Source organism: Beta vulgaris, chromosome 4 (genome assembly GCF_026745355.1).
Source record: "Beta vulgaris subsp. vulgaris cultivar EL10 chromosome 4, EL10.2, whole genome shotgun sequence".
In the NCBI taxonomy this organism is placed as follows: domain Eukaryota; kingdom Viridiplantae; phylum Streptophyta; class Magnoliopsida; order Caryophyllales; family Amaranthaceae; genus Beta; species Beta vulgaris.
In genome coordinates, this window is record NC_079205.1 from 8943002 (window position 1) to 8957832 (window position 14831).

A 14831-nucleotide genomic window follows, 5' to 3' on the forward strand; every position below is an offset into this window, starting at 1 on the left:
TTCTACTAGTGACAGACGAGGATGGAGGACGAACAGACGAGGATGAGCGACGTCGGCCGGGAGATGAAGGACGAGCGAGCAAGCCGCCGGTTGAGAGAGGCGTGAGACAAAGTTGAGGGTGAGAACATGAGAGTTGAGAGAGGAGATAGGAGAGAGGTAAGAGGCGTGAGAACTGAGTGAGAGGCGTGAGAACTGGGAGTTAAGGATACAAGAGGGTACTGAACTTTAAAAAGTTTCGGTTAGGATACTCAAACCAAACTTCTGTTACTTTTGATGTTAACTCTAATAAAATAATAATAAAAATTATTTTTGCATAAATTTAATAGCTCTTTCTCTCTCCTCCCCCCCATAAACACCAAATCCACCACCTCCTCCCACAGCTCCACTTCTAAAAAAAACTCCCACAACTCCAAAACCACCATCTTCTAGTTTTTCGGCAATGTCCTCACCTCAAAACCACCTTTTTCTCATTTTCTCTCTCTTCTCTCTCACCTCTTTCCTCTCAATCTCGCCAAAAACTACCTTCTCCTCCCCAGCAACCGTAAACTCCGACAAGATGACCAACTCTTCTGCGAAAGTTGGCGGTTTTCCTCGAAACTAATGAAGACGGATTATGGTATACCTTCCTTCTCGTTGTTGTAACTTCGTTAAAAACTATATGATCGGTGATCGATATTTGTCGCACTCTAATGTTGTCGCCAGAAATTCGTTGGAATTCGCAAAATCAGTTAATGTTTCCGGCGATGGAAAAGATGTTTGGGTTTTTGATGTTGATGAAACTCTTCTCTTCAATTTAACTTCTTATGAAGCTCATGATTTTGGGTGAGATTTTCAATTTTTTTTTGAATTATTTATTTATTTATTTTTTGTATACGATTTGGGAGTATGATTGAATGATTTTGAAATTAGGTTTTTTGTGATTTTATTGAGCTAATTTGAAATTGGTGGATTTGCAATTATTGTGTGAGATTTTGTATTTCAAAATAATATTTCAATTTAGCTTACTATGAAGCTCATGATTTTGGGTGAGACTTTTTTTTCAAAATTTGTTTCATTGTGTTATAAGTTGGGAGTATGATTGATTGATACTAAAATTAGGTTTTCTGTGATTTTATTGAGGTGATTAGAAATGGGTAGATTTGTTCATGTTGGGTAATGTTGGTGTATGTTTACGTTATGAATTTAGATACTCTAATGGAGATTATGTGAGAATTTTTTGTCAAGAGTTGTTATTTCTTTTCAGATTAGCTATTACTACTGGGTAATTGGCAAGGGGTGGTGGATTTGGTGTTTATGGGGGGGGAGAGAGAAAGAACTATTAAATTTATGCAAAAATAATTTTTATTATTATTTTATTAGAGTTAACAACAAAAGTACTAGAAGTTTGGTTTGAGTACCCCAACTATAACTTTTTAAAGTCCAGTATCCTAAGTTCCTAACCGAAACAAATGTCAAAGTTTAGTACCCTCTTGTATTCTTAACTCTGATAACTGGTGAAAACTGGTGAGAGGCGCACAATATGTTGAGGGTTAATTAGAGAGATGGGCCTTAACCCTAGCATCTTTAAAAACTTTTTACGGACCTATTGCTACGATTTTTATCAAAAGCCGCAGCAATATATTAAAATAATATTTTTTATATTATTTTAATATATTGCTGCAGTTTTTGCTAGAAACCGCAGCAATATGTTTAGTCAAATAGTAAAAAGATTTCAAAAAATTTCCGTTGAAACTTTATTGCTGCGATTTTTGGCCGAAACTGCAACAATATAGTTATTATATATTTATCTTTTTCGTTCACGTGATATATTGTTGCGTATGCGTAAAACTGCAACAATATCACTGCAACAATAAACAATTATTCTACTAGTGTCTCTCTTTTGCACACTTCCCTCTTTGCAAATCTGGTCCACTTTTTGCACATGTACCTATGTGGTATTGTTGGGATTGAACTCATATGCATGACTGATTGCATGTGCATGATTCTCAATGCATGAAAACTTATCAATTCTGATAACATAATTTTTGCATCATGTTATTTAACTATTACGAATAAATTTAAAATTAATAACATTTATGTAGTATTAGTTATGTTTTTCATATGATAAGTGATCTGACCTGTTTTGTCAAAGTTTTTGAAAGTACAAGTTATCTTCCTATCATGGGCAGTATATATTACCTTTTGTGATGAATATGTGTCAAACTTCTTTCACTTCAAATTAAACAAGATAGACATATTGTCAGGTGAAACAACAACAAAGTAAGTGTTTGTGGACACAACATTGCAAACTCATGCTCAAATATTTAACTTACATTCAAATTAAACAACGAATTCAGGTTGTAGGTAGAGAATGGAGGAGAAAAATAATACAGGTTTTATGGCGTCTTCAGGGATTATAGAAGAAAGAGATAATGATTTATGCGTAATACTGAAATTAGGGCCAATAAAATGTGTTATAACTTATAATATGGCTTAAAGTAACTAATACACTTCAACGCTTAGTTAATATGTTTTACCACTTAACTAATTAATCTGGAAGCAATTTAGGCAAGCATAACTAATAGCTCCAAGCGCATAACTAATATAAAGAAACAAGCTTCATATGCATGCGATGCGTGCCACGACATATTAACATCAATACTGACATTATAAAAGCTAGAGGCACTAATATTATTTTACTGCAGTTTAATTTGATCATTAGCAACTTTTTGTGATAAACAAACATGTATCCAGAATGTATAAGTTGAAATTGTTGAATGATATATTTTAATCTCTTTAATATATGTGTAATATGTTGTGTAACATTACATTGAGAAATTGAATGGTATAATCCCATTTCTTTAATATATTTGAATCACAACATATTTTAGAATAATATGTCTAATAATCATGAGATATTCCTACATAAAAAATAGAATGATGAAATGCATTATTCCAACTGACACAAGCGATTACTACAACCCTTTAAATAAATAAAATGATAAATTATCTTAATCCACGCATACGACAATTATAAAAGCCATAAATAAAAAGATGAGACTATTTTCTAAATTTTTTTGTTATATTTATAGATTTTTAATGTATTATCTTTAAAATTATAATTGCAATTGAAAGTTTAGTTAGAAAGAAACTTTGTAAATTCTTACTTTGTACTCCCTCCGTTTCCTAAAGATCTTCCCACTTACTGTTCCTACAGATACCAATGAAAATCAAGTTGTGTGGGGCTTGGTATGAGTAAAGTAGGAGAGAGAAAGGAGTTAAGATAAATAAACAAATAAAAAAGAGTTAAAATAGGAGAGAGAAAGAGAGTAAAAGTGAATTAATAATGTAATAGTGGACCATATGATAGTACATGAGAGGTAAATAGAGAAATTTGTTTTGCCAAATAAGGAATAAAGCAAAAGTGGGAAGATCTTTTGGAAACACCCTTAAACGGAAAGTGGGAAGATCTTTAGGAAACGGAGGGAGTAATTGTTTGAAATTGCTTTAATTATTGAAAATTTTTCTTTTTAAGCATATTATTTTGAAAAAGTTTTATGCATCCAAAATAAAAATAAAAACTATATTTTGAGACGGAGAGAGTAGTAATTAAAAAAAATATCTATATACTACCTCCGTTCTTTTTTAGTTGCAACGTTTGACAAATTGCACTATTCATGTTCTCTTATTTACCACATTGATTTATATGTTAAACAAAATATAGTCATGTGGGGTCTTGTTTGATTCGTTTCGATGTAAGCTTTCATAATATCAAATTTTTATAATTTTTACTTACATACAATTAGAGATAAAACGATTTGAAATTGTACATTGACAAGCGTGAAAGTCAAAACGTTGCAACTAAATAAAAACAGAGGTAGTATAAACAATGTAGCAATTAAATAAAAGCGAATGAAGTAATAAAGATTATTACAAATTAGGCCAATAAAGGGAACAAATTGTCGGCGCAGAAGCTCAAGGTTTTTAGTTAGCACTGTAATTACTACGAGAGTGTTAGTGCGAGATTACCGCTACTCAGATTTATTCTACAAACTTCCACTTCAATGAAATTGACTTTCTGTCCCCACCATTCTAACAAATTCATTTTGATTGTGCTCTTTCCTTAATTCAAAATCACAAAACAAACAAACAAACAAATCAAAAAAAATCTCAACTTCTTCAGCCGGTATCCCTTCCATTCCTTAAACTCACTTCATTTTCACACGTATATATACTCCTCCCTCATCAATCAATTCCATCTTACACCTTCGTACTTCCATTATTCACTCTCTCTCTCCACTCCCACCATCCTTAAAGCATCAATACGCGTCGTTCCACCTCTTTCCTGCGCAAAAGCTGGCTTTTGCAGAATCATGATATTTTGAACCCCCTACCAGTTTCACACTATTTCCTAGTAGCATATATTATCTACAAAAAGAAATAGATTAAAATAACACAAAGATGGTAGCAGTATCACCATCTTCAAAGATGGAGAAGCGGAACAGGGATTGGTCGCAGATCTATGCCATATACGGCATGGATGAATGGCAGACGTTCTTGTTTCTCTTCTTCCATGCTTTGGTCTTCTCTGTTGTCTCGATACTTATGCTACGCTACTTTGCTCCCGTTGCAGTCTCGCTTTCGGGTCTTCGGATATTCTCTCTCCTGCCCGATGGATCTGCCCGGTTTGCTGCCGGGTTAATTGGGTCGATGACGGCGTTGATCGCTGTCTGTCTATTGTTTGCGGCGGCGAACTTTTTATACTCCGCTGTTCCTCTACGTTGGGAGATCTCACAGCGTATGCTCTCTGCTGTTACTGACTGGTCTAATGTTAAAACTGCGCTTGACGTTGGCTGCGGTAGAGGTATGCTATACTATTATTCTCTAACACCAATGTTTACTTTTAATTTATAGTTATACACATTTCTATGTTGCGAGTATTACTCTTTTCGTTTCTTTCTAATTTACTCATTTTAATTTGAGGGAGAATTAAGAAGAAAGTACAAAAGTATGAAAAAAAGTGAGAGAAAAACAAAAAAAATAAGTTAAAATATTAAAAAGTAAACAATATGTTACAAAAGTAGAAAAAGCAACAAGGTCTAAAGAAACGGACTAAAAAAGAAAGTGTGTAGATTAAAAAGAAATTGGAGGATTTTCTGATTAATTTGTTAAAGTTGTGCCTAAAAGTGTAGGAAAATTTTGTTATTGCTGAGCTCAGTGATCGAAAATTCCAAGGTTATTTTTTTTATGATGAGTTTTTGTAAATTAAGTGGCATTTTTGTAGTAAATTCTAAAGAATAGAATAATTTACAGTTGTAATTTGATAATTTCCCAATCATAAATGTTAAAAACACAATCGTGATTTGTGATAGGTATTACTTTGATATATGAGGCTGATTAAATAACAGATTGCATATTGGAGGGACTTATTATAAGACAAAAAAAGTTCTTAAGTTAATATTCTAGTATATTGGTGTAGCATGACCGAATTTATTTTCAGACATTTTTTCTTTGAAAAAGTTGGTTAAATTAAATGATTCTTATTGTTTCATATGTGCCACTTTTATTAAATCCTCTATTTATTTATTACCAAATAAATCATAGTAATAGATAAAAGATTTGTAACAAAGTAAAGAAAAAAAGGTGTCCACTATACTGTTACCATTATTATGAGACAAAAGGAGTTTTATTTAATGCAATGGCATTCTATTACTTTTCATCCCAAGAAAAGTCACCCAAAAAGAAAGTGATCTAAGAAAAGTTTCTATTTTTACAGGTATCCTCCTAAACGCTGTCGCTTTACAGCTAAAGAAACAAGGATCATCGGGCCGGGTAGTCGGGTTGGACGAGAAGCGGTCCATAACGCTACGAACGTTACGGACCGCGGGCCTCGAGGGGGTCCAAGAATACGTCACGTGTCGTGAGGGCGACGTAAAGAGGCTACCATTTCGAGACGATTACTTCGACGTGGTGGTTTCGGGGGCAGCGATACGTCGGGCCGGGTCAAAAGAAGAGAGGGAAAGGGTGGTGGGAGAGATGGTTCGGGTTTTAAAGCCCGGTGGGGTAGGAGTAGTGTGGGACCTACAACACGTGCCTGAATACGTGAGGAAATTGCAAGATTTACGGATGGATGAAATTCGGGTATCGGAACGCGTCACTGCATATATGGTGAGTAGTCATATCGTGTCGTTTCGAAAGCCTTGTTATCAGTTGCTACAAGCGCAGCAGCAGTATATGATGGGCCCAGTTTATTCTTATGCTGGGGAAGTCAGACTTGACTGGAGATGCCATAATTTGTGCTAAAAATGAAATTATTATTACACATATAGTGACAATAAATAAAGAGGCTTTTTATTTGTTTTTTCCGGGAATTTTGGGGAGGCAAAGCCAAGCCAAAATTTAGAGGAATTTTAGGGTAGAAGAGAAATGAGAGGAAATATACTAATGTTATCAATATACTCCTACTAGCTTATGTGATTGTGAATATATATTACTAAAATTATATACTAGTGTTATTTTTAGTCTAGTACTAATTCCTCAACTAGATGGATTATCTCAAAGTTTGTTTGTTTTTTTCACTTGTGTGGATTATGAACTAACCTCGTTTCTCCCTTTAACTAGGTTTTGGACCCGTGCATAATGCACGGGAACTTTAATACAATAAAAATGTTTATATATCCGCTACATTGAAAACATATAAACGATTATTTACGTCTACTTGATCAAAAACTTTGTGTTTAAGAGAATACACATTTATATTAATTATAAAGTTGTTTAACAGATACATGATATTCATATGTTTTGGAAGACTTCTTTTTAGAGCAAAACAAAATGTTTTAAGAAGCTACTTCATCCGTTCGTAGTCTAATATTTTTTTTTTTTTTGGTGAAATACGGAATATAGATTAAATGTTAACGGTTAGAAGCCTTAGTACAAATTCGTCCCATAAGTCCAAAATATAACTAGGGGGGATGGGGATAAGCCTAGTTACATTCACATCTAAGTTATCTTTTCTTCCTTCTTTAGCCAGCTTGTCCGCCACTTAATTGAGCTTCCTTGGGCAATATTGGACCTTCATCCCTTGGAAGCATTGGCTTTGAGCCCTGCACAACATAGTTACAGTGTCAATAATCGGGTCTACTCTTGATTGTTGTTGGAGGATCCTTGCGGCGTTCTTGCAGTCAGTGTAAATATTTGCGTGAGTGACGCCATTTTCTTTCAAAATATCAGATGTGTATAATTTTACTAAATAGTAAATAAAGATATTAATAGTAAAAATTGAGCATTGGCAAGCGTGAAAACCTAATTGCTGCAGTAGAAAAAGAACGCAGGAAGTATAATATAGTCAGAAGCAATTATATCATCATAAGTAAAGCCAACAACACCTTAGGAGGAAGATTGGAATTCCAGATTTTCTTCCACACTTCCGATACAATAGAATCGCCAACAACTGTATGGAATTCTTAAAAAAATTAATAAAGTGATGGTCTTATTTAGTAGAACATACCAATTTTGGTGTAGCTCCATAGAAAGCTATCATCTAAGGGTTGAGATGGTAAAGGTTAAGGATCTCAACCGCCTCAACAGGGAGAAAATTTGCACGAACTTGGTTTTCATCCCAGTAACCAGTGGGGGGGGGGGGTCAATCGTCTCAGAAACTCTCTCTACATTACATCTTCATTTTTCCTCGAAATGCCTTAAAGTATTAGACTTCCCATTATCTTTCTGATATAGGAGTACTATTAGGCGATTTTTACCAATGACTGAGAAATGGCTACATAAAATTGCCATGACTGAGAACTGTCTCGGAGATACAAACCCACCATCGATAGGGATTGTCCTTGACTTTGACACACTACCAACTAAAATTGCCTTTTTGAAACCTCAGAGAAATTTGTTCCATCTGACGGAATGAGTACCATACGGGATAAATACCTTATTCCACGTTGCTACCTAAAATGACCACAATTTCGATGATATATTGTATCATACTTTATTGCCCATTTCATCTTGGAATGAGTATCACAAGGTTTCCCCACTCTACTTTTTCCTAAATACCTTCCCCTTGCTACTTAAATGATCACAATTTCATATATATTGTATCTTATTATTCCATCTGACGGAATGAGTATAATACAGGGTTTCTCAATTTACTTTTCACCTCCCAAAGACTACCTCAAGTGACTTCAATGGTCCACAATTAACCCTTATTCATTAATTTCTTCCTAAAACCAATTTTCGAATATATTAAGCGAACTAAAGTTTTAATATTCATTAAGACTAATTTAGAAAATGTAAACAAATATAAATACGCACTACTTGTATAATATATGTGTGTTTTATAGGTTCTTTATAAGAAGTACATTTCAATATTATCTTCTACATCAAAGAAAAAAAAACAAAACAAAGTTAAATAAATTAACAACTTTTCCAATTCAATAACTTTATTTGATCTTTTCAAAACAGTTTCACTCTATTATAAACCAATTAAACTTAATACTTATAAATCCCCCTTTTTTTTACATATAAGCTTGACAATTAACTCATCTTGTTGATTCACCTTCTAAATTAGTGTCGCAATGCTCATTAGATATCTCTCTTTCCAGTCTAATATCGTCCCACGATTTATGGTTTAAAAATTGTAACATTACTTTTATATAAAATTATAAGATAATTATTTTACTTGTAGTTCCCTAAAATGACCACAATTTTGATGATATATTTTATCTTACATCATCCATTTCATTCTAATTGAATGAGTATTATACAATATTAATTATATAAGAAAATCATGGCGCTGCTTAACTTTAATGATGAATAAGTGAGAAATATTCTATTTTAGCAAGGAAACTATATTTAATCATGCATATAAGAAATAATTATTGATATCCTATAATGTCAACTACTTCATGATTCACTCATACTTTCATATATAATTTGAGTTTAGGATGTTAAATTTATGAACAGTTATATTAGTTTTTTTTTTGCAAGAATAATTAGTTAAAGAATATTGGATTATATTGAAGAAAAATAATTACTATTCTTAATTTCTTAATACACGCAACATATTTCTTTTTGGGATATTTCATAAAACTTGCAAAATAATTCACAAACTATTATAAAAATTAAAGAAAGCTTTATTTTATAATTTAAGCACATGTGTCATGTTTTCACTCTCTCTCCTACTCTTTTATTTTATATTTTTTTATAGAATGGGCCAAATTCAAAGTGTGTGAATTTTCTTTAAAAATGATATTAGTATCAAGCGTAAGTTTATAAGTGTATGTACTTATATCGTTTGTTTCATTTGAATGTAAGAATGTGGGAAAATATTTGAGTGACCCTTGTCCATAAGCCTAAGGTTGTCAACCTTCTTAGTCGCAATAATAGAATAATATATTAATATATATCCAATAAATTGGAGAGAGAATTGCCATAGATTAATGTTTTAATGTACTCTTGACCTTAACTTTTTAGTAGTGAGAAGAATATCCATTTTTATCTTTAAACAACTTATCTTGTTTGACATTTTCTTAATTCTCCCTTAAGTTGTCTGAAAAACACTTAATTATTATATCTAAATTTGTTTAATCTTATCTAAATTTTCCAAACTTATATTATCATAGTTATGTCAAAATTAGTTAAAGTAGACAGATGCTTATATATTGGTTTTCATTTTCTTTTACCTAATTCAATTTCTTGCATATATATAGATGAACTCTTATTTTACCTCTCTCACTTTAACTTTGTTTTTTTAAAAAAAATACTTTTAGTATGTATTGGTCATGGATATGATTTTTTTATGATTATCATATTAGCTTACCTAAACCACTTTGGGACTAAAAATTGAATATTTGAGTTTTTTTGTTTTTGTTTATGTAATCTCTAGTCATAATCATGGTGTGTTATATTTTTTTCAACAAAATCATCTTTTTATTTCTTGTTTGGTAATAAAATAAACTTGCACGATACTATTATTATTACATTTGCATATTTTCTTGAAGGGGCTAGCATCTCATGATAATGGTGTGGTATTCATTACCAAAAGTGAATAATATTAAAAAAAAACTTATTAGACCAATGTACCCATTGGCTTGAAATTAGGTAATTTTTAAATTAATTATATTATATAAGTTTGATATGTGTGATGAAAAACTCAAAGTTGTTATACCAACGCACCACATTGGCTTGTACTTAGCTAATATTTGTTTTATATTTGAAATTTCATATTTTGACTTTTTGAGTATCTTGTATTAGTGAAAAACTTAAAGTTGTTATATCAATTCATCTTTTTCATTGTATATTTTCTCTCTCCTCTAAATTGGTATTTAGCTTGAAAATAATCCATAACTGGTTTTTGTGAAAAATATAAGAATGACCGCTAAGATAATATATGATTTTCGTTTTAAAAAAAAAGATAATATTTGATTTGTTTCCTTAATTGATAATTGGTTGATTGATTCTTTTAGTTATTGTAGTTGATATTATATCCTTCATTGTTACACAATCGGAGGAATTAATTGATTATTGTTAAAATTATTTTTAGCAATGCCACGTGGCATAAGCAAGCATTAGGTCGAAAAGTTGAGGGTGAAGGAGAACAGAGGAAGGTTGAGGTCTTGCCATGTAGGACAATTTTTTCTTGCTTTAATATTATATATGATATGATGATATGCTATTATGTGTTTGCAATCAGTTATATCGTTTTCCTTTTTTAAAGTGCAAAGTTTGTAAAAGTTGATTTTTTTTTTTTACTAGTGTAGATTTTAGATCATCATCACTTTGTCCTCAAACATTCAACTGAATTTGACTTATTTATATAATATAGTTTTAAATGAGAAATGTAATTACATTAGTATAATTTTATCTGAATTTATCAAAATTTACTAGAAAATAAAACTATATAGAAAAAATTATTATAATATATTGAAACTTGCTAAAGTTTTCAAGGTGGTTTTAATTAAAAAAATAATGAATAGTATCTATAGTTAAAATAATACTAATGAATAATAAATATTAGAATATACAACATTCATTACACGAGTACTTATATATCGTTTTCATTATTATCAATATTCATATTATTATAGCATCAGATGAGTAATAATAATGGTCACAATAATACATTATTATTGTTATTTTGAAACTTATTTGAATTTTTTAGAGTTTATCTTAGCGGAAAAAATTATTAATAGTAAGGGTGTATTGTCAATCTTGAAAAAGAAACTAAGGATATGGAAGTAGTATTTTTTTTTCTCGTAAGGAAATTTCACTCAAAGCCAAAAACAGTTCCAACAAAGGAAAACAATAATACAAAACCTTTTGGAAGAGGTGTATTTTTCAATCCGTCGAATTAAAATTCATTAATTAATTTAAACCCATACAAAATCTACTATACAAGTTAAAACTAAGAAATTCAATTCATTTTGAATCAAATGGAATTTCGTAGGATTATTAACAAGATACAATACTTCTGTGAAACCCTAAACAAAGTCCACGAAACTCTCATAAGAAAAGAAATAAATCTCTGAAAATGGGTTGAGAAACTATCCGTTAGTGCACAAATAAAGTTTTATTATAAGTTTCAATATAGAATATCAATTTTTCTTTTTTTCCTTAGAATTACATAGAATCTTAAAAAATTATAATATTTTACTAATACGTAATTACATATATTAATAAGCTAAAGATATGCATTAACAAATGTACAAGTTAAATTAGAAATATCAATAAGTACGAGAGTGAGTAATGAAAAAAAAACAGTTAATATTGCCTAAAAGGATCATAGTCAAAAGAAAAAAAAAATAGAGATTTCAAGAGTTAAAAGAGAATGAAGAGAGAAAAGGAGGACTCTATCTTTTACATGTACTTTGGTATTTTTGTATTTTGCTATTACAGCTTCAACTCACCTCTCCTGATACTTGATACTAGAATTTTTTGCACGCGATGCGTGCTTGAATTTTTTTTCGAAACAGAAAGTCAATTTTCTTCGGCATAAAAGTCGAAATTTGAACATTAGACATACGAAGTATAATTGTTTTTAGTTGCAAATTTGATTGGTTTAGTTTCTGTCACTTAAGTCTCTCACCATTCTTTTTGTTTTTTTACTTTTGAAAGTTAAATTCTATAACCAAAATAGAAATTTTATTGAATTTATTTATGATTTTTAATATTATAATTTTTTAGAAGAATTTTTGAATTAAGTAATACTTTCATAAATTTAAAGAAAGTGGACACTTTGATTTCAAGTCAATTTTTTCATAGGTTGTAGTTTGTGAGTGATTGTTATAATTATATTTTTGGTATTTTTGTTTGATGCCCCCTTTGATTTGTAAGTAAATTTGTAATTTAGAATGGGAAAGGGGTAACATAGTCTCTTCATTCGGGGACACCATAGCTCGCCCCTTCCCATATATAATAGAGATATGCTATACTTTAATTCTTGAGTGATATTTTACATAAACCTTTTTACCTTGATAATTAATCGCTAGTATATAATAGAAAAAGATATGTCCAAGTATATGTAAAAGTTTTATTATATATAGGAAACACTATAAAAGAAGTAATAATTTTTTTTCCTTGTCTAACTTCTAACTGATTTCACTACAAATACACCTCTATTTTTTTTATGGCCCACCATTAATTGTGAATGATTCTTGAGAATAGTGATTTGTAAGTAAATTTTTGTAAATGTTTTTGTATGTATTGACGTTCTAGGTTAGCAGTTTTAGTTTGTATGTTTTTAAGTTTTGATAACGTTTCCTGATTATTTGAGTGATTTGCGTGATTTTAATAACGTGATTTTCTCAATTGTATGAGTGATTTGTAAAGTTTCTTCTTTTAAGTGATTTGTGAGTGAGTGTTGTAAATTAATTTGCGGTAGTTTTTTTGAGTGTCGATTTTGATTTGACATTCCTTTTGTAATTTAGAAAGGAAAGGGGGGCAAAATAGGCATTTCAAAAGAGGACACCATTGCTTCTCCCTCCCCTTATATAATAGAGATAATGATATAGGGATGGTTTGCCAAATAATTTCGATATTTTGGAGCTAATGTGCTTTGGTGGTGCTACTAGTTAAATTTATTTTAGCATTACACAAAATGAATGCAAAGTATTGGGGATCACCTTTGAAGGATGGAGATTACAAATACTCCTCCATCTTGTATCAAATTATAAATTAAGGATGTCCAAAAAAATTATATATTAAACTACAAATAATTAACAGAACTATAATAAAGATCACCGACAACGCCTAGGTAAGAATAATATAGTGTAGATATATATAAATTACGGGCATCTCTAGGCAATATTTCTATGACAAAACATTTTTCAATCTTAAAACTGTCAGAATGAATGACTAGGATCAAATGATCAATTATACAAACTTAATTGCATGATTGGAATTGGATGTCAACTCCAAAATATCGTCAGATGATTCAACCAATGAACATTAGAACGTGTAGTAACACAAAATAAGTGGAGCAACGAACATGGTGCTCCTTGAGTAACATAGATTATGTAAGTATATATTAGAAAATAGAAATACTAGTACTCCAAGGAAAAGAAAACAATTATTTCAATGTAATTAGGAAATGTGTACTATAAACAGATTCTCTAACCTTCGTATTTTGACTACCATTTTTTTTAGAGTATACCTAATTGTTGTCTTTTTAGTAAACTAATCATGATTATCCAATAATTATGAATTATCTTACTTCTTAGAATGCTAAAATAATTGGTTGTAATTAAGGATGGCAATCCCGTCTGTATTGGAAGGAAAAAAATCCGAGTCGGCTACTAAAAGAAAATAATCCAACTTCGAGTTGGAGGAGGACGGAGTTGTCTTTCATAAAAATTTGACTCATCCGATCTGTCTCCGACGTCGAGACAATTAGTCTTATTTTTTTTAATATTAATGTATTATGTATGTACACTTTGACTGCGACTTTGAGACAATTGTACTACCTTCGTTCCTTTTGAATAGTTATACTTACACTTTTCACGCATGTCGATTCACTACTTTAATTTGAGCCTTTATTTCTCTAATTTTGTATTTGTAAAAAATATAAAAAGTTGAAGTACATGTATACTAATCAAACAAAACCCCACATGACTATATTTTCTCTTAACTATAAATTACAAATGATAGTCAAAGGAAAATTTGTTAATAGCGTCAAAAGTGAAAGTGTAACTATTAAAAAGGAACAGAGGTAGTATTATATAAGAATTTTCTATTAACAAAAATAATTATTTGAAAAAAATAGTAATGGTTATATTATTTGTATTATATGAGATTTTTTCATTAAAAAAAGGGGTAGAAAAAGAAGTCGGATTGGGTCGGAGTAGTAGTCCAATGTTATAGGGTTTTAAATCGGACTAGATCTGGATCTTTGGAGTCAAAGTCAATTTTAAAATCCAATTTCTGGTAGGATTAGAGTCGGATTATGTGTAATTTGATCCAAGTCTGACTTGTTGCCATCCATAGTTCTCTAGTTATAGTCGTTAATAATTGTCAAGTGTCAAAAAGAGATAATATTTTGGAATGTTATGACTTATGAGTATAATTTTTAACATAATGCTCCTACTATTTATATGTTTTCTCCGATTTTAATTGTCTAACTGAGGGTTTGTTCTCTTCGGCATAAAACAGCTGAATTGAACTGAACTGAGCTGAATTGAACTGAATTGAAATGATTAGTGATATGTGAGAGTAAAAGTATTGTCCATAGCTGAACTAAACTGAATTGAACTGAACTGAAAATAAGTTGGGGAGAACAGGCTTAACTAGGAGTATAGTTTATTTTTCATTCTCTCCCAAGAGAAAGAAAGAAAAAAGAAGAAGACGGTGAAAAC

General features: G+C 30.8%; 1 protein-coding gene across 1 annotated transcript; it reads left to right on the forward strand.

Moving 5' to 3' along the window:
• The first annotated feature begins 4224 nt into the window (after nt 1-4224).
• On the forward strand, nt 4225-6505 carry LOC104891592 (hypothetical protein). Its single transcript, XM_010677300.3, has 2 exons — nt 4225-4843; nt 5756-6505. The coding sequence occupies exons 1-2, from the start codon at nt 4441-4443 to the stop codon at nt 6280-6282; spliced, it is 930 nt and encodes a 309-aa protein (XP_010675602.2). The 5' UTR covers nt 4225-4440; the 3' UTR covers nt 6283-6505.
• Nucleotides 6506-14831: the final 8326 nt, after the last annotated feature.

Coding starts and splice junctions, on each gene's coding strand:
- LOC104891592 (XM_010677300.3), top strand. CDS start 4,441: ATGGTAGCAGTATCACCATCTTCAAAGATGGAGAAGCGGAACAGGGAT. Junction 4,844..5,755: donor TGACGTTGGCTGCGGTAGAG/GTATGCTATACT, acceptor CTATTTTTACAG/GTATCCTCCTAAACGCTGTC.